The sequence below is a fragment of the Uranotaenia lowii genome, chromosome 2, assembly GCF_029784155.1.
Source record: "Uranotaenia lowii strain MFRU-FL chromosome 2, ASM2978415v1, whole genome shotgun sequence".
Lineage (NCBI taxonomy): Eukaryota > Metazoa > Arthropoda > Insecta > Diptera > Culicidae > Uranotaenia > Uranotaenia lowii.
In genome coordinates this window covers 389,809,288-389,829,984 of record NC_073692.1, presented here as the reverse complement: position 1 = coordinate 389,829,984, position 20,697 = coordinate 389,809,288, and the positions used below count along the sequence as shown (strand labels likewise).

The window sequence follows — 20,697 nt, the reverse complement described above, 5'->3', positions numbered from 1 at the left end:
CTTTTTCTATATAAGTATAGATTATGTTAAAGTTTATATTTCAACTAATTTCAGCACGCATAAAAAAACATTTAATAAATTTACACATGATTTTGAAACTTAATTTATTTTATTTTCGAATATTTTGGAAGGAATTGCTTTTTTGTAACACTCAATTTTTTTTTTAATACTTACCGAAATAAGGAAAATGAAGTATGATCATTAATAGCAGAATTGTCAAACCCCATTACTGGCTATAACTAAATGTTTGTTATTAAACCAGACTTCATGTTTCGGGTTAACTTAGATCACTATGGTTTTAACGTATCTTAACATTTTCAAAATTACTGTTTTAATGCCAATTAGCACAGAAGGCTTAAAACACCAATAACAGATATTTTTGGTTTAGACTCAATTGAATTTTTTGACGTTTTCTTTCCAAAACAAATATACTCAACAGATGGAAAATGTTGCGGCACACATTTAGGGGCAAAAATTATAAACATTTCTCAATTTATTTTGGCCTCAAAAACATATCAAATTTTATTATCATACAATTCCCTTGGTCCTCCCAAAGTTATTTTTTTTTATTGAAACTTATGACAATGTTAGGGGTTTCAGCCATTTGTTCTATACAGGCTTCCTCATTGAAAAAATCCCTTTTTTTTTAATATCTCAGAATTATCATATAACAACCATAAAAATAAAAGAAAAAAAGTTAAACTTTCATATTAAACACTAAATTTGCTTCTAAATGCTATCATTTTCTCAGGAGATGTGTTTATTTGTGAGTCTTCTAAAAAAAACAGATATTTTGAAACTTTAAAACTAGATTTTAAGGAGCATAAAAAAATTCCAACTACAAACCAAATTAAGCCTTTTTGAAACTCAATGTATAGGCTCTCAAACTTAGAAAACAGTTTTCAGATATTTTAACTTCAGACTTAGTAAATGATGATTATCTGCAAAAATTTCATGCTGATCAAAGTTCCCCCAGTTTACTTTATTTGCATTATGATTTTTTTTTTAAATCATTTTAGGCTTAAAATGATTAAACATTTTTCATTTTCCAATTTCTCATATGATAATATTTTCAAACAGAATTTAAGTTTTAAAATAATAGGTTTAAATTGATTTTTGTGATTTAACCCAAAATATCAGAGCATTTTTCTTGAATCAATTCTAAAATAAAAAACTTTATGACTCAAATGATGGCTTCATATCTTTTAAAAAGCCATTAAAAAAAAGTATATTCAAAGAATCTTTCATAACATTTATGATTTGTGGTAAACGTCTGTTAAGAAATGTTGCGTAGAGTCAGCTATTGTAATATTCAAAATTTGCAAAAAAAAAACATCTTTATGTTTACGAAAAAAAATAGTTTTCTAACACAGCGTTTTTAATCTTAGCAAGGTATATTTGTAAATTCAACTTGCAGCGCTTTTCAATTTTGGGGACTGAGATTTCTTTTACACGTAAAATCGATGACTGAATCCAAAAATTTGTGCTCAGAAAAAAAGTTGAAATAGAAATATAAGAACTTATTTCAATCGTTTCAAAAAAGTTTTAGTAATCATTGTTGTTTAAAAATAAATGAATTTAAATTTTTTTATATGATATTTTAAACAATTCCTTCTAATGTTCAATCCAAACCATTGCATGAGGCGGTTTGTTGTTGATTACGACTAAAATGTTTTTAAGAATTTCCAAATCTGTAGATAGTAAGTAGAATGGTAATTTATCAAATACTTTTTTTCCAGAAAAAATATTTAAATTTATTTTTTTTTCAATTTTTTGCATATGAGACCCTTGGAGCAAGAGGGATATAAGTTAAGGTGGCCAGATTTTCCTCAATACGTATCCAGGCCAGATAAATCCGGGCATTCGATTTAAAAAAAAGACCACCAAAAATCCGGCCAATATCTGGGCGAATTTTTTTAAAGGCTAGAAATCACTCAATAATAATCAAGGAAAAATTTTTTTTATCGTTTTCAAGGTTTTCAAAAAACTGTAAGTGATTATTTCTATGAAACTCAATAAAAAATTTCGCTTTGAAAGCAGAAGTAAAATTTTTTGCAACACAATTTGTTTTTTTTTAGTTTGATTTGACAAAAAGTTTACTCACGTACAAAATGTGGGCATTTTCCACTGGAATTTGGGCAAATGGACTGTGCTGGACTGTCCCAAATTTTGTGTCCGGACATATTAGGATAAAGCCGGGCATTCTAATAAACTTTAGTGTTTGGCCATTTTACATAGATTTTTCAAAAATAAGTATTTTTCTTTCGAACATAAAAATATGTAAATAAAATTTTAAAAATCTAAATAAATAACGAAATATAGTTGGTATTGTAAAGATTCGTTTGGCATCTTTAACCCAAAAACGATCTTTTATGCACATATATCCTTTTTTATCTCAGGACTTTATACCTTTTCTGACCTAGGTAACACAAATTGACATTCAAAATCTGTTTTGACAATACACAGCAAAAATTATTTCCTATAAAAATACGGAAATGTCCTGTAACAAAAGGAGCAGGACATGTACCGTAATTCTACAGGTCGAAAAACGAATAACGTGACATTTAATTTTCAGTGTATAACTTTTTTACAGGACATTTGCTGTAATAATAAATGAATCATCGTTAACATTCAAGGAAAACAATTTAAAATTACAGGTTTTGTTAATTACAGATTGATTTATTTTAAAGGTTGCAGTTTCAGTGAAACGTAATAGTCAAAAAAAATTTCTGTGTACTTCAAGATTTGAAGTGAAGGGTATCACGATTCTTCTCATGCATATTTGAATGTAATTGTTGATTTTTATAAAAATCTATATCGCTGAATTTTTAACAGCTTTATAATTTTTTAGCAATAATTTTATGATTCTTATAAACACTTACCTTTATCAATCAATTTACATTATAAGACATTTTTCATAAACTTTTTTTACCAGGAATTATTTGTCATTTTTTTCAGATCAGATTTCTACGTTCTTTAAACATTTTGACTAACTACAACATACTTAAAAGTTTTCCAATAGGCAATCCTGAACAACGTTATGTAATTTGATAAAAGAAATGAGTTGTTAAGATGAAAACATTTTCAAACTCATCAAAAACTCAGCACTGTACCTCATTCCTCAAAAACCGTAAGTGAAAGTTTTAATTTCGGGTACAAACATCATTGTGTACCGACCGACACTTGGAGGCAGGGACCGAAAACAGCACGAACACAGTAAGTGCAACACAATTTGATGACACAGCACTTCCGAAACGAAACTGTGCTGTGTCTGTGTCAATCTAAATTTGTTGCGTGTCGGCCGCAACACAGCACAGTATGCGACACAGTTGACGACACAGTGTGTTCGTGTGCCGGTCCCGATACGATTATCATTGTTCAGCTTTTTTTTTTCAATTCGTCGCCTACTTGCTAGCAGCCGAACTGGATAAATTTTTTTCTTTTGCTTTTGCTCAACACAATGTAAGTGAAGAGCTTCGCCATTGAAAATACGGAGAAATACTGTCCAGTCAAGTGCGACGGGTGAAAAAATAGCCTTGCTCGTAACAACACTGTGCTGCGTGCTGTGTTATCCTCGACACGACACAACTGGGAACTGTGTCGTGTTGATTTGATGCAACACAACACAATTGAAGTGCTGTGCCAAACCAAAGTGTCGCACACAAAAATTTATGTGTCAGCACTCCAGGATTTGTGTTGCACGTTATGTACTGTGTTGTGTTTGTGTTTTTTGTCGGTCTCTGCTTGGAGGTGACCGAAATCGTCATTCCTCAAGTAGGAATGTGGTAGGTTTCGGTCTAACAGTGAATGGAAGAAGGATAAACACAATCAGCAAAGAAACAATCCTCATATGCAAATTTGGGTGGCGGTAGGAACGCGTTTTTGCTTCTAAAGGTTTTCAGGGGAGTGAAAGAACTTTCATTACTTTGAGGTGCTTTTGAAGGATGGGAGGAAAATTATTTGAAGACTACCTTCGTTCAAAAAATGAAAATTAAAACTTTAAATCAAAATTTGGTTCATTGTTAAAAAAAATCAAATCCCTTGATAAATGAGAGTTTAAGTAGATTGTGAGAAAAAAATTCATTGAAAAAATGGTCGGTCGAGCCCTTTTCATTCATCCGCGTCGACATCTGCACTCAAGTCTGGGAGGCACCCCAATAAGGAAAAGGATATACTAACGATGACGATGCGGTAATGCTGATCCAGCTTTTGGCGCCAAACATCAACCCCAGCCTGAAGGGTTGGGTTTCCCTAATTCGGTTGTGCCATTTCAGTAAAGCTCACACATATCGTCCCAAACCTATATAGGGGAAAAGTTCATATAACGCCCCATGTGGCTAATACCCGCCACCTTTGTTTTGAAGAATCAGAAACATTTTAAGCCTGCAAAATATTACCAATTTGTTTTAAATGCTGTGATTGGTCATGGCAAATGTGAATTTTTCCTTAGAATGCCCCCGTGTCGTGATAATTTCACAATTTAGGTTTTTCATCATTTTGATCTAAATTTTAAAACACTTTCAATAAGGTGTCACCAAGCAGAGAAAAACGAATAAGACAATATTTTCTGACACATCGATAGAGGAGAATCTAAACTATGATTTTATGCTTAAAAATCATGCTGAACTCGCAAAGGTATGCTTTTTATGGGTATGTTCTATCACGGCCCATGCGTTCGTTATAACGCGCAAATCGTAGTAGGCTGAAAATAGCATTAAATTTTCAAAAAGGCCAATTTTCATTGAAAATGAACTAAATGTCTAAAACCATATTTGGAGCGTTAATTCAGCCCAAAAAATCTACTTTTCATTTTTTTTCAAAATTTTGATTAGTCCATTTTGATTTTCTTTTCAGTCAAAGTGTCTGTAAGTATTGGTGTGTTTTTGGTCTTCGGCTGCTTTCGGGTGTGTTCGGCTGCTAGGCGCATATTGAATACACAGCGGCGCGTATTTGCAACACAGTTTTGTTCTGTGGCTTTGAATATGGTCTTTAAAAATCAAGGTTTTGAAGCAACTATAGCAATTTGAGTAATAAAATATCATAGGCATTTGCAGAAAACACTTTTCTTCAACGATTGCACCCATTTCCAACACAATTTGTACGTGGAATAGGGGAAAAGTTCATATAACGCCCCATGTGGCTAATACGCGCCACCCTTGTTTTGAAGAATCTGTAACATTTTAAGCCTGCAAAAGATTACCAATTGGTTTTAAATGCTGTGATTGGTCATGGCAAGTATGAATTTTTCCTTAAGATGCCCCTGTGTCGTAATAATTTCACAATTTAAGTTTTTCTTCCTTTCGATCTAAATTTTAAAACACTTTCAATAAGGTGTCACCAAGCAGAGAAAAACGAATAAGACAATATTTTCTGACACATCGATAGAGGAGAATCTAAACTATGATTTTATGCTAAAAAATCATACTGAACTCGCTATGGTATGCTTTTTATGGGTATGTTCTATCACGGCCCATGAACTCGTTATAACGCGCCAATCAAAGTAGGCTGAAAATAGCATTTATTTTTCAAAAAGGCCAATTTTTATTGAAAATGAACAAAAAGTCTAAAACCATATTTTGAGCGTGAATTCAGCCCAAAAAATGTACTTTTAATTTTTTTTTTTAATTTTGATTAGTCCATTTTGATTTTCTTTTCATTCAAAGTTTCTGTAAGTATTGGTGTGTTTTCGGTCTTCGGCTGCTTTCGGGTGTGTTCGGCTGCTAGGCGCGTATTGAATACACAGCGGCGCCTATTAGCAACACAGTTTTGTTCTGTGGCTATGAATATGGTTTTTAAAAATCAAGTTTTTAAAGCAACTATAGCAATTTGGGTAATAAAAATCATAGGCATTTGTAGAAAACACTTTTCTTCAACGATTGCACCCATTTTTAACACAATTTGTACGTGGAATAGATAGAAAATCAGCGATTCGCTTAGCTGGCGCATAATAGGGCATGTTCCCCTACATAGAAAATCAGCGATTCGCTTAGGTGGCGCATAATAGGGCATGTTCCCCTACTTAAGAACTCTAAAACTCTCTTGAATGTGGTGGCCAGACCACCACAAGTCAACCAACATTCCATCCGGAAGAGAGTTGATCCGAATAATGGCGCTTCATTCACACAGCACAGCTGACCGATGAGAGGTGAAATTTTATGGCCCCAGAAGCTGGTCCTGACGATGGTTCCTTTTTCCTACCGAATAAGAAGCATTCGAGAGGAAAGTTCAAACCCCCAAAAAGAGATTCAAGTTCAGGGCCCCGAAAAATCCTGGTCCTGCTGGTGGTGTGGTGGTCGAGATCATCGAAGCGGCTTTTATGAAGTGGCATATTCTCATCGAGCTAAGCCAAATGGGATCCAGCCCAGGTTTCTGCCTCGTTTGTGTAATTAGTGATGGTAATAAGGGTTTGGGTGATAGTTTTCTTGTTAAAGGGCTCGAGTTATTCTCATCGTCTGACGAATTTTTATCCTTGAGATGAAAGCAGTTGGAGGATTGAGTGATGTGGCTAAACGAACATAATTCTTTTCCGTGTCATTAGATCTAATTTGAAAAATATGAAACACAATTCAAAAGCCATATTTTTGAAAAATAAACTCATGAACTGGATTGAACTATTGAACATTATTGTAATGATGAACTTGCTAAATATAATATTGGGAAAAGGCGTTTTGTCCTCATCTAGTGCACCAGAAATAATTTTGAGTTTCATAAATTTTTCGATTGGAAGTACGAAATTGATCCTCATGAAAATTTATGCAATAAAAACGTACTTCTGTAGAAAAGAGAAGTGCTTACTTTGCCCCGGGTGCTCGTTATACCTTTATCACCCATATAAGTAATAATTGTAATATTTTGCAATCTCTTTTTTTAAATTAAGAGAATTTTATTTTTTTAAACCAAATCTCTGAAACAGGAAAGTCTTGGCGAATTCTGAATCTTTGATTGAATGATAGATAGTAAATGTATAAAAAACATTTTTTTATTTGGGATTTGTTGTCATAAGGCTATGATCATTTAAAATGCGGGCAGTTACAAACGTATGTATTTTAAAAACTATTCATTTGATCGAAAAACTTTATATGGAGGAAATGATGCTGTTGATATGACATTTAATGTAAAAATATTAGAAAAAATATTTATCAATGATTTCAAGAAATACTCTTACTTTTTCATAAAACCTCTTTTTTTATTTTTGCACACTTTTTTCAGTCATGTATTTATTTATTTTTTCTACCACAGAAGCAAAACTATTGCAAAATCATGACATTTTACACAAACTCACCTGGAAAAAGCAATTGGAATCTGGTTGGAACCTTTTCATGGGTAGGCATCTCGAAGAATTTCATCTCTTAAATCCGGATTTAACATAAATTTTTTGTCCATCAGAACACATCTGTCATATTGCGTAAAAACCAGATGTACAGATTGCGATCTTTGGAACTGATCATTATTAGTTATTTACTTGGTGTCTACTAGTCAGGCAACACTTTTTGCCTGCCGGAAATGGAATTTTTGCATTATTTAAGGAGTCTGCATTCAGTTATCCCCAATAACCATAGACTTTTTACCATATTTCAGATCAAGGGTTGCACTCCAATTGTTGGTTTGAACTTTGTGTGGATCCTAGAGTGGCTCCTTATACTTCTTAACCGTTTGGTTAGAAAAAAAACAGAAAAAATCAACAGTTTATGAGCTTTCAAGTCAACAATGAAGATTTTTCGAGGCGCAAAATTACTTAAAAGGAGCAAATTTGTGCAAAATTATTTTTACCATGTCTTTTTGCATCGTGAGTATCTCAAACACACGTAAACTTAAAATTCTATCAAAAATAGGCAAGATAGTTCTTTTCATAACCAACACAACGCTACTAAAGTTTTGTATATCCGAGCTCTATTAACGTCGCTATCACCGAAATAAAGTTCCCGGATACTAAATGATCATAGCCTTAAAAGATAGATTGCACTTAAAATTGATACATTTTAAAGTTTCATAACTAACGCAGTGCTGTTCCCCTGTGTTAGTTATGAAACTCGATAATGAATAAGTTATGAAACTCGATAATGAATAAAATTCACGAGTGTATTCGTTTAAGATAATTAATCCATAATTTAAAATTTGGTTTCAAATTTCCTATTCCCATTTTAAATCTTTCTCATCATTTACATCAGCAGCGTTTTGACTGCTATAGCTAAACAGAAACGGAATATAAAATTTTATGGTTATTATTTTTTATTTAACTATTAAGGATATCGTCCGATTGATCTTGATATTGTTCCCAGATATTTCACACAATGTTTACTGAAACAAAGTTTCAGATTTGACAAAAAAAAGTTGACTATACTAGTTAACCAAATTTTTAAAAATCGCAAACTTTATTGACCGCCCCATATTTCTAATGTGAAATCGGGTGCTGATTTCACAAATTAAATTAAAAAAAAAATCTCAGTAGATCAGTTTTTGAGTTATGCTTCAAATACGAAATTTTGGAAAAGGGAAAAAAGGATTTGTAATTAGATTCAAATATCTTCAATCACATGACAACAATTTGAAATCTGTTATTTGCATATTAAAGCTGAATAAATTTGCAGTATTGTTAATTTTAGTGAATTTATAATCGAAACAACGATTAAAATACATTTTTCAAGAAAGTTTTGTTTCATAGACGGTTTCGAACTCGATGGTAACAATTGTAGTTATTTAGATTTAGATTTACCGGTTTTACATTAAAAATTATTTTCAGTTTGTTAAGTTAAAAAAAACTAGAGTTATTTTAACTGCAATTGATATGAAATGCTTAAGAACCTGATTTTGAAATATTTTGGCGTCATAAATTCGATTCTTTTTGCAGATTTTTTTTATCACCTCTTGTTTAAGCGCTTTTACTCGTGGAAATTTTAAAATAGACCATTTTTCTTCTGAAGTTAGTCATTAATAGCTGATAAACTAAAAAATCTGCCCTGAAACTAAAAAATTTGAATAATTTTTCTATCCTTGTTTAAATGACGAATACAGATTTTGACTAGATTTTTGTTTTAAACAATTCTTTAAAAAGTGTATTTTCTAGAAATCTGGCAAAATCAGTTATAATTCAGTACTCATAGGTTTTTAAAATATCTCAAAATATATCACAAAATCTAAACGATCAGAGCTTAGTTATATAGATTTTTGAAATTCTTATTATACAATTATTACTCATTCAGATAGCATAGTTTGATACCGAGCGGAACAAAATCTAACATATATTTAAATCTTCCAGATATGAATGCTTCGAGCAAGGCCGTGCGAACGGGGGGGGGGCGGGGGGTTAGGGGTTTAACCCCCACCCCCACCCTCATGGAGATTTTTTACAAGCGAAAATTTCAGTTCAAGAAATAGAAAAGGTGTTTCAAAAACAATGTTAGCAGACATGTCAAAAAATTGGCTCGCCTCCGGCGGTATTTCATCCTATCTCATTCCAGACCTGAGGCATTTCTTTCAATGTTAATCTATGACGTTCAAGTATTGAAATAAATTTTGAACTCTCCATTTCAATTTACAATTAAAAAAAACCTTTCGTATTTAAACTCAAAACTGTGATATGAACCCTACTTCGTCTTAAATATTGGTTTTTACTTAAAAATGTATTGAAGTTTATCCATAAATGTATTATCAATAACTTGGAAAAAAAAATCGTTAATATCATTAAAAGTTTCATGTGGATATGAAATATTCTTTGAGAAACCAATTTCAACCTCAGTTTTGTTTTGTGTTCTTGTTTTTCATAACCCTTAATTCGAAATTCGAATAGATTTTCATAAATTACTAAAGGCCACACAATTAACATTTTTCTGAGGTAAAATTAATTCAAGAGTATATTTCTAATAATTTTCGTAAAGTTTGTCATCAGAAGAATGGAATCTTCTCGCATGAGACTGAGACAAAAAAAAGATCGACTCACCTGAGGTTTAACCCTACCAGTTGGTTCCGAATCGACCGGGTTCGCGATCAGCAATTTTAACGACTTTCCACCCGTTTTCTCCAAGCCCGGGAATAGGAATCAAAGTTTCACAAATTAAAATGAGAGAAAGTTTAGCATTTCAAAATAAATAATTCGTTCGTTATGAGTGTCATGCTTTTATTTAAAACTTACCCTAACTACTTATAAACTAATTTTAAAACTTAATTTATGATTGAAAATTAAAACTTAAAACTATTTTTGTGTATGTGTGTAAGTGTTTGTGTCTTAAAATTAGTGTATCCCACGACGTCAGCCTTGTTGTCTAGCATGCACATGCAAATAAAGCCAACACCCATTTGGCTTGGGTAGGTTTCTGGCGCCATTGTGCTAGAACTACCACTCTGGATGCATATTTGAAGATTAATTTCGGCTCAGGAATCAAAATAGGTCTGCAGAGGACCAAAGGTGGATTTAGTTTAATTTCGTCACAATTTATGATAAGCCTTACCGATCTCATCTCCACCTTACGTAGCTTAGTCCCGCATCGTTGAATTCAACCAGACCAAATTTAACAAAAGATACAAAGGTTTCTTTGTTCTATCACTGGTGACGACCTATATAAATGTGGGACTGTAAGATGGACCTTGACTTATCATGCCCGTGTAATTTACCTCAACGATCTTTATATTATATGCACTAATCGCGCGAATATCCCAATGTCAGCCTAAAAGCTGCGTTACCGGTCAGGCAATTGTGAAGATTTTATTCAGCTTGCTAATCTTCTGATCACCATATAGGTAAAATAGGAAGATCACTGGTGTATAAGTACACTTAGGTACAACCTGTTTGGCGATTAACCGATAACTGATGCCGCTGCATGGTTAGGAGCGTGCTTCTGTGCTCCAACGAGAGCTCAGTGTATAAGTTCGATCGGAGTTCTACCTGAAACTGGTGAGTCCTTATCATTTTGTTGAGGACACCAACATCTCATGGTCACAAGTTGCTTGGGCACTCCTTGGGCACTTGCTTGGGCAGTGATGAGAGTGATGAAGTACCTACATTGAAGCAACAAGTGCCAAGCTCTGGCGGGAGTATTGGTCCTCTGCTGATATGTGCTTTGCACAATAGGTTTAATCATCAATTTTGATATAGCATTGTAGAGGAGATCTTCATTTTGAGTGGTTTGAGTGGATTCGATGACTTCTGATTTGTTATGTGTTGTGAGTGTGCTGAGAGTTGTGAGGGATGTGTATGAACAAGTTTCCTATAACGATGATGCCCTTCACTGGCTGGAGGAATAATTATTTTAGTAACGAATCTACAACCGTAGTCGACCTTCACCAATGAAGGGTTACAAGTTTTTGAAAATTGGTTGACAATTAGTAAAGAAAATTCTTAATTTTTCTGACAAACTTTAAAATATTAAAAAAGTATTTTTGAAATCAAGGTTCTTATTATTTTTCCACAAGACCCCATGAAATTTTGACTGCGAAAAAGTTAGAGGAGTTTTATATTTGTTTATTTTTCCCCAATTCTGTAAAAAATGTATTTCAGATACCTATTTAAAAAAGCAAAAATCAAATCGTTTAGCAAATTTCATCAAGTTTGTTTAGTGAAATAGAACTTTTGCTTTGAAAAACATTCTTCAGTCGTGCAATACTTGTTATTCCAAATTTTCAAAATCTACAGAATTCGATTTTTTTGAATCAAGAGGTGATAGTCAAAATCTTACAAAATATTCGAGTTCAACACATTATCATTTACTAAATCAGCCATTAAAACATCATCACGCATCAATATGCTGTCTCTTGAGTTATCACTCAAATGATATAAATAAGTTTTTGATATTGTCAGAGTTTTTTGTAAAAGAAAAATCTTGATATTATAAATCAATTTTTAAAGTCAGATTTTGTTTTTTTTATTTAATTTATCAACCCCACCGGTGAATGTTACGCCGATTTATTTGGGAAATTCCAAGATAATGAAAATTATAGGCGGATAGAAAGTTACAAGAAAATAAAAGATATTGAAAATGAGCGAAAAATTGGTTAGGTAATCTTTAAATGTTCTTACAAAAAGAGCATTAGTTTTACTGATAAGGCTGAGAAATTTAATACATTCGATTTGATTTTTCAAATAAATTTACCTAATTTTTTGTTTAATTATTTGAAAATTTTCAATTAAGTTTACCGAATTTTAGAGTCAAACTAATAAATTTTAAGAGAAATATCTTTACGTATAAAGTATTACGTATTTGTATTTCACCATAAATTTTTGTGGTCTGGAAACAAAATGTTCTTGGAAAATTCTTAATCTTAATTTTTATTATACAAAATATTCAGAGCATAACATTTCAAACAATAACTGCGCTTGAAAATTTAAGAACGTTCTAATTATTTTATTATTATAAATAACTAGCTGATCCCGTACGAACTTCGTTTCGCTTTCAACTTTAAAGCTGATGATTTTGTATTTGATTGGTAATTGGGACGCATTTTCACCAAAAAATTGCTTAAAATACTAAACAGAATTTGTAAGCGACCTACTTGCTTGTCTACCAAACGGAAATTTAAAATAAGAAATTGTCTAGATCTCATGCATAATACAACAATTATTGCAAAAAACATTAAATAGTTAATGTGGACAACTACTTTTTCTGTAGTCTAATAGAAAGTTTGTTATCAGGAATCGATTCCGCGTCCTGCAAAACTCTCGTTTTTTTTGCCTCGATATGATGTCTAACAACGTAATTATTGCAAAAAATTCGAAAATATTAAGACGAACCCTTATACTGATTCCTTATCAAAATTTGACATGTGAAATCAAGACAATGGGGCTTATTCTGAGTGTCACGATGTGCAAAATCGTCTCATCGTTGTGCCGACTCCAGAAACCATTCTAGGCTAGAAATCTCAGCTCAAATGTCCTGTGATCGATTTTTGGAGCTCATTCATACTAACGTTTCTTCTCTGAAACATTTCCTGGAGTCAGGATAAAAAAGTGAAATTTTATGAGTCACGTCACTCGACTCGCAGATTAACCCCCAATATAGCAAAAACAGTGAACAAATAATATGGACGACCATTTTTGCCGACCCCTGACTCGAGATTTGAAATCTGAAACAATTGAGCGTCCCTCAAAACTTCTATGTGAAAATTTTCCAATCCAATCCAATGCATAATAACGTCAATACCGCAAAAACATTGAACAGTTTATATGGACGACCCCTTTGACCTCTAAATAAAAATTCGCTTCCTGAAATCAATTACTCGTTCATTGAAACTCCCTGGTACCAAGTTTCCATCTTAATCCAATGTTTTTAAGCATTAATATCGCAGAAACAGTGTTAATACGGACGACCCCTTTGGCCGATATTTGACCCTGAGTTTGAAACCTGGAATCGAATCGTTCCTCGAAATACTCTTTTGCAAATTTTATCAAAAATAAATCTATAATAACGTCAATATCGCAAGAACATTGAACGGTCGATATGTACGACCCCTTTTTCCGACTCCTTCTTCAAAATTTGATAACTGGAATCGATTGTCCGTTCCTTAAAATCCCCGTCTGCAAATTTTCATCTCAATACAATGCATAATAACGCCAATATGGTAAAAACATTAAACAGTTGATATGGATGACCCCTTTGGCCGACCCCTGACCCTGAATTTAATACCTGTAATCGATTGCTCGTCCCTCAAAACACTCATGTGCAAATTTTCATGTCAATCCAATGCATAATAACGTCAAAATAGTAAAAACACTGAACAGTTCATATGGACGACCCCTTTTGCCGACCCCTGACACGAAATTCAATACCTGGAATCAATTTCTCAACTCTCAAAACTCCTATGTGAAAATTTTTGTCACAATCCGACAAAAAATAACGTCAATATTGCGAAAACAATATTTGTCTTATATGGACGACCCCCTTCAGAAGAGGTCATCCAAAAATCTGAAAACATTTTTCATCATTCCTGGTTCTAATAAGTATCCATGCCAAATTTCAGCTCTCTAGCTCTTAAGATGGCTGAGTCTATAGTGGACAAACAAACAAACAAACAAACAAACCCACAGAAATTGCTTTTTATATATATAGATATTTTTGATTCGATCATGTTTTTTTAATTAATCTATCCAAAGCACATTGAAAGTTTAATTTGGACAATTTTAACTTAATAAGTATTGCTTTGAGCTTTCAATATTTACTACAAAACTTGAAATTTCATATTTTTATTATTATCAGTTTCGTACCAGTTACAATATAAAAGAGAAAAGATTTTTACTTTTTTTTTAATTTGAGAGAATACAGAGAAGTATTTCAATCAATGGAAAATGAACAAAAGAAATATAAATAAATATGATTAGAATTAAAAATTTTAAGCAATTTTAAACAGTTTCAAAGCGTGGTCTCTGAATGGTCTATTTTTTTTTAAGAATTCGATTTAAATCTCTTTTTAAATCTGGTGTTATCTTTGATGTATTTCTGTGCACTGATTCTTATGTCCGAAGCTTCAAATTCTGGTTTTATTAGAAATATAAAATTGCTTTGGTTTTTGGTGTTTCGAAACAGTAAATTTAAGTAAAATTTAATCATTTTGCGAGTTTTTGTGATGGTTATGGGAATAAAAATGGTTCAAGAAAGAAATTTTTTTTAAATTTTTGGTATAAGTATTATTTGCTTAATTTGCATTTCGAAACCCCCCCCCCCCCCATTCAACGACCATTATTTCCATAAAGAAATGATTTTCAGAATTTTGAAAAAAAACAGGACATTTGCCAAAATCCCAGAAAAATAAATCAGAATAATAATAAAATTACAAAGATTTTAAAACAGTTCTTAATTAATATCAATTACTAGCAAAACCTTATTTAAAATATTTGCTATTTCAAACTAAGAGTTGTAATATGAATTTCATATAATTTTAGTTATTAGGATTCCTTGTGCTTATTTGAAAAATTCAGGAAAAATAATTGAAAGATTTCTTTTTTTTATTTTTTCTTTTGAACAACTTGTGCATTAATTTAATTAAAATAAAATACAATTATAAAAAAGATTCCTAATAAGCTTATGAGTCAATATTTTTTGACTCCTCGATATACAAGTATGAAAATCAATATTTTTTTTTTGCATGGAAAATTATTGGTTCGCAGATTGAAGTTGTATAAAACAATTTTTTTAACAGTTCCAGGCTTTTCAAGTAATTTATCCTGATGCTTGTGTAGCTATGTGTTTAAATATCGAACTAATCAAACATTGTCCATCAACTTGTAATAATGGTTGCTATACCTAATCGTCTCGCTAAATGCTTCATATTTTAGGTATGGTGGTGTGTGTACGTACACACATACATGAATGGGTGCCTTAATCGGCAATCTTCTTCACCCACCATGGTGCTGCTCCAGCAATGGACGATCGCTTACAAAAGTGATTTTATTGTTCCTTGATTGACTGTTATTGTGCTATTTTGTCGTATTATGCCGTGAAAGGGGGCGTGGGTGTTCTGGCGTTGAGATTCAGTTCAGTGGTAGCAGCTCCCCGAGGCACGAGCCAGCTGAATGACGTCCAACTTTGAATGGCTAGCTCATTATTATTATTATAACAACAGCAAAATGTGGCGAAAGGAAAACCGGAAACCGGGTGAGTTTATCACAAATCATCACTTGCTCGGTGCCAAATTTGTCGGTTTAACGAAGCTCGCATGTGGATTACAACACAACAGCGGCGATAACAGCCGGATGCAAAAACAAGATATCATAATTGATGAAAATTACGGCCGACGTTTGAGGTGATATGATATGTTTCTTCCGTATGAATTGTGTATATGAAAATTGATCTTAATGTGTAACGTGAAAAAGTATTTTGAAAATTTCCAAATCGATTTGACCTAGCTTGACCCAAAAGTTCTACAAGCTTCCATTGAAATCAATATCACTTCATCCACTGACCGCAAGTATTAACTAAAGATTGTGCCTTGTACTACATGGTAATTAGTAGGGCCAAACGGTAGCAAGTACTTAATATTTTACCTTCAACAGCCCAGAGATCGGTTGCCTTAACGCCCCCTTTTCGCTCGGTACTACATATATTGGTGCGTATTCTGAAGTATCATATCGAAAAGACTTGCAAATATTTTATCCTTGAAATTCATTCTAGAGATGTGTGAATGAAATGATAACACCTTTCGAAATGTTATGCTGCCGTTGCGATCGGGTAAGTACTTGTACCTATTTTGGCACATACTTACCTGTTCGGCAACACCGATGAACAGAAAACAAACGATGACACCCGGAGGCATTTCAGCGATATACAAACCAACTGGTTCGATCCCATAAAGACCATTTGCTGGAGGTGGCATTTCGAATAGTTGGTCGCTTCTCTGCGGGTGTTTCCCAAAAAAGGAAATGGTTGTTCAACATTCAGAATCTTGAAATGTTAACTGAATGCTTCAAATTTTCTAAATTCTTTAGAATTTAATAGTATTTGAAATTGAAAATGTATCATAGCTGCCGAATTCCACAGATAAATTCAAATCTTTGTGTTCTAAGGAGTGAACTAAAAAAAAAACATTTTGTTTTGTCAATAACTTCTGCATGCATGGATGAAAATTGATGAAATTTTCGGGGAAACTACCTAAAAGTGTCATGTTTACAAGTACAAATTTGTGTGACATTCTGTCACGTGGTTTTTGAGATATCGTGCAGACAGAAGGTAGGTGAATAAATATTTTGGGCAGGATCACGAAAAATTCCAGACGGTCCCAGTGGGAGACTCAAAAAAAGATGTAAATTCAACTATTTGACTCAAGTTTATATGGTAAATCGTTGAGGGAATCCAAAAGGCTTTGAAGATTCATGAAGTGAAGATGATTGATTTCATGAAAGTAGGAAATATAAGACGTTTTTTCTAGAGCATATAAAAAACTTTGATTGAGGAAGTGACAAAACAGCTAGCGGGGTTTTGGAAAAACTTTCGCGGGCACCTGGCAGGTTTCCAGCCAGAAACTTTTCATTGACAAGTCTCACCTAGATGTTCCGGAGATGGAAATAGAGAAAAAAGTTTAAAAAAAATTAATGTCCAGCACTTGAGATGGTTGACGATCTTAGAATGCTGCAAATCAGTCAGTTTTACATAACTATTGACAAAATGAATAGCTAAATATACAAAGAAGGTTACCTTTTTTTCTAAATAACACTTTTATTAATCCTTCAAAGTTGTATTGGTTGGATCTGGATTGGTGAAGCTACTTGAAATCAGAGGTGGAGCTATTAAAAGTCAAATATGTTGTCTTTGCGTCGAAGAAGGACAATCTGATAAAGTTGTCATAACTTCAATCAAATTAAAAGTTTTGAGTAGTTTTGAAAGTCAGGCTTCAGGAAACAGAAAAAGTAATAAAAAAATTAAATATGAAAAAATTGTGGTACCTAGTACAGTAGTTTTTCGATTTTATCACTATTCTATTTTTTCAATACTCGCCAAATTCATGCTCGATTTTATCACGCTTATTGTTTCGATAACGCTTTTTTGAAATCGTTCAGAAACCATTTTCAGAACCTTGATTTTTTTTTTCAAAAGCGTAGAGAACCTTTGTTTATGTAATTTTTTTATGGTTTTTGTTAAAAGTATTCAATAAAATGAAAATGTCATTGAACTCCTTACTTAAGCTGTATAGTTTTCAAAATCGTCATTAGGATTTTAAAAACATTTGTAATAATCGACTTAAGCATTTTAACGTCACGCTAATGCTAGTGTAGTTATTTGTGCTTGGTGAGCTGTTCTAAAAACTAAATTTTTTGCTTATGCGAACCATAAAAATATGTGGGTGAATTCAATTGTTTTCGAAAAGAGATAAGTGTCTTTGATTTCTTTTTTTTTAATTTTTTTTATTTGAAAGGGTGGCGTGTGCAATCCCGATTGGATAGCCTTTTGTATTGTCTGAATGAATAATTTTGGAATATCAAAATGAAACTCTGCTAGCTTTGCCTAAAAAAATGTAAAAAGGACTAAGATTTCTGATTTTCAATATAACAAAATGAAAGGATTATCTGCCCATAAAGCAAAATTCGAGAAATACACTTTAAAAGTTTGATTTGAGCACATTTAAAAATATTTTTCGAAAAGGTAAACTTTTCAGTTAATCAAAGGTGTGTAGATCGAAGTATTGAAATTTGAAATTTGCAGAAGATAATTTTTTGATGTAATTTTCTAAAAATTCTTTTTCAAAATGAACATAAGAGATAACGAATGTTAAATTTCCATAAAATACAATATAATTCACCTTGAGTAGATGTACACTATCCAATTGATATTCTACATGATTTAATTTCAATAAAAACAAATCTAAAAATTACTATAGACGAGAGTAATTTGAACTGAAATCGATAAAAATTGAAAATTGCATTTCATGATCAAAATTTATTGGTACAAAACGTTTTTACTACCGAAAACATTATAAATTATTGATTGAAGACCAAAAAAATACATTTTTCCAGATTAACTTTCATAAATTTCTATTTTATAAATTTCAAATCATGCATTTAAAAGTTATTAACAAAGCAACGTGTTGCATTTAGTCGAAAACACTCCAAAAATGTTTAAGCTAAACCCAACGCGTGTAGCTAAGTATTTTTCAAGCAATTTTTTTTTCTAGACTTCAAACCATTTGATTGTATTAAAATTGTTAATAAAGGTTTCATCGAAAACATTTACGCATCTTTGGTTTGTCTTTGAAATGGTCTGTACTGTGGTTGAATTCAAAGGATTTCGTCGACTATCTATAAAATCACAGTTTCTTTCAGCGAAGAGGTTCTTCAAACCATCTTTGACTATTATGTAGTAAAAGAATTCATTATTTTTCATCGAAATTCTCGTAGATCCGTATAAAATGACAGAAAAACTGTTCGTACCTGTCGAGTTATTTCCTATTTTCTTCATTCTCAAGAAGAATGCAAGCTCATTAAAGAAATTATCATAATTTCAAAAACGAAAGAAAAACTAAACGATAAAGGGTTCAAAAATGGTTTAAATTCGATTTGATTTTTTAAATGAACATTTAAACGTTTGAAGCTGAGCTTCAATGTTTGAGCAAATAATCCAACTAAAAAAGGTATGGTTGTCAACTCAGGCATGTTCCTTTGGAGGCAATGACGTCTTAACAAGATCACGAAAAAGTGAGGCTAAGGGAGTATTGCATCTAAAAAAAAACTGACACCATCAATGATCTGCTAGAACATATTGAAAGGGTAAGATGCATCGGATGTAGGTAGAGTGAAAAAGACGTTTCCAGGAAAAGCAATTTCATTCAGGGGAGGCGACGCTGTGTATGCAGCAAGTAAATCATATAACGTGCACAGTAGACTAAGTCGATTTGGGGTCATTTTTTAATTTCTCAAACACTGGGGTATAGAAAGCCTCGTTTTGGTTCAATACTCATTCATGATTTTTTGCGGAATTTTTAAGTATCGTTTGCATGAGTGAATTTCAATTTTTATGTTTGGAAGGGTAAATTTTGTATTTTGCACCAAAAAATCAACATAATTTTTGTTTCTTCTGTGGAACCTGCCTGCTCATGGCTTTTGTGCTAATTTATAAATTTTCTATAGGAAGTTCTTTGCTTGAAAACTTTGTACACGATCGTAGCTTCGTATTTTATGAAGAAAAATATTGTAACGTGTTGAACGGGGGTATGTTTTTAGCATTGAAGAACAATAAATTCAATTGACATCACTGAAAAGTAGTCATGCAAGCGCAATACCTCGCTCTTTCTTGCCAATTTCAATAATTCTATTCCTAATTATTTTTCATACATTTTATCAGTTTCGAATACGATGAATCTAGAACAATTGATTTATTACCTTATGTATTCATCATTGTGAAACATACCGTTTGAATTCCAAACCTGCCAAAGCTGTTCAAGACAATTGTAACAGTATTCTGTACACCGTTTATTCGAATCACCTCAGTGTATATGAGCGGTGTCTTGGATAAATCTTTTAGTACAACTTGATCAACTGTGGCATTCTTTCTACCTTTCCCACTTACTCTTAGGTTCGACCGAAACCCATTGTGTGAGTTTGGAGGCTTATCCAAGGGATTGGTAAAGCCACGAGGAGCTGACTCAAGCCTCTTTGTTCGTTGGGCTTCATCGAGAGCAGTTGAAGTTTTGTGCACGCAGCAGATTTTAAGTGTTTTCGTTTCAGTTCGATACAAATGGTAGGCTGCGGTGAAATACCACATGGTGGAATAGTTTGTAACGATTTATTATAGTATTTCCAGCCTTTATTTACTGTCGCTAAATGTATCATCGGTACATGCGATGAATAGCGTGTTTGAAAGTGAGTGATAAGAATTTTGTTAAACAAAAACGAAACTCTAAATGATATCCATTCTGTACTAGAACTGCTCTAACAATACCACATTAAAGCTACAGCAAAGAGATCTATCCGTTAGATTAAAGAAGATCATCAGGTATGACCATTGTCCGTTTTGTCCGTTTTTCGTGTGATACATAACCTAATCGTACACGTGTGTGTAGATTAAACCTTCACACGAAGGTTTTTTTCTGTAGATTCTACAGTTCCGTCGTCTCGGCCAGTCGGTTCGAATCCAGCCTCTTGAACCGAGTCTGGCCAGTGGGAGAAAACAACGTTTGGGCCGAGTGATCGGCAATAGCGTGGCCAAGGTCATCCAGGCAGCTTGCACGTCCGTAGGAGGTACCAGCAACCACCTCCGAGCCAAGGGACCCCGGTCGGTTAGTGGT

The 20,697-nt window shown here is 32.9% G+C and overlaps 1 protein-coding gene across 1 annotated transcript in view; it reads right to left on the bottom strand.

The window, feature by feature from the left end:
* LOC129743267 (uncharacterized) overlaps nucleotides 1–20,174 on the bottom strand; it is an 85,758-nt gene extending 65,584 nt beyond the window's left edge. Inside the window, exons 1-2 of the mRNA XM_055735247.1 lie at nucleotides 19,980–20,174; nucleotides 16,186–16,317 (exon numbers count right to left, since the gene is read on the bottom strand). Of these exons, the coding sequence (XP_055591222.1) occupies nucleotides 16,186–16,317; nucleotides 19,980–20,174 (327 nt within the window). The remainder of the gene's footprint in view (nucleotides 1–16,185; nucleotides 16,318–19,979) is intronic.
* Between the last annotated feature and the right edge of the window lie 523 nt (nucleotides 20,175–20,697).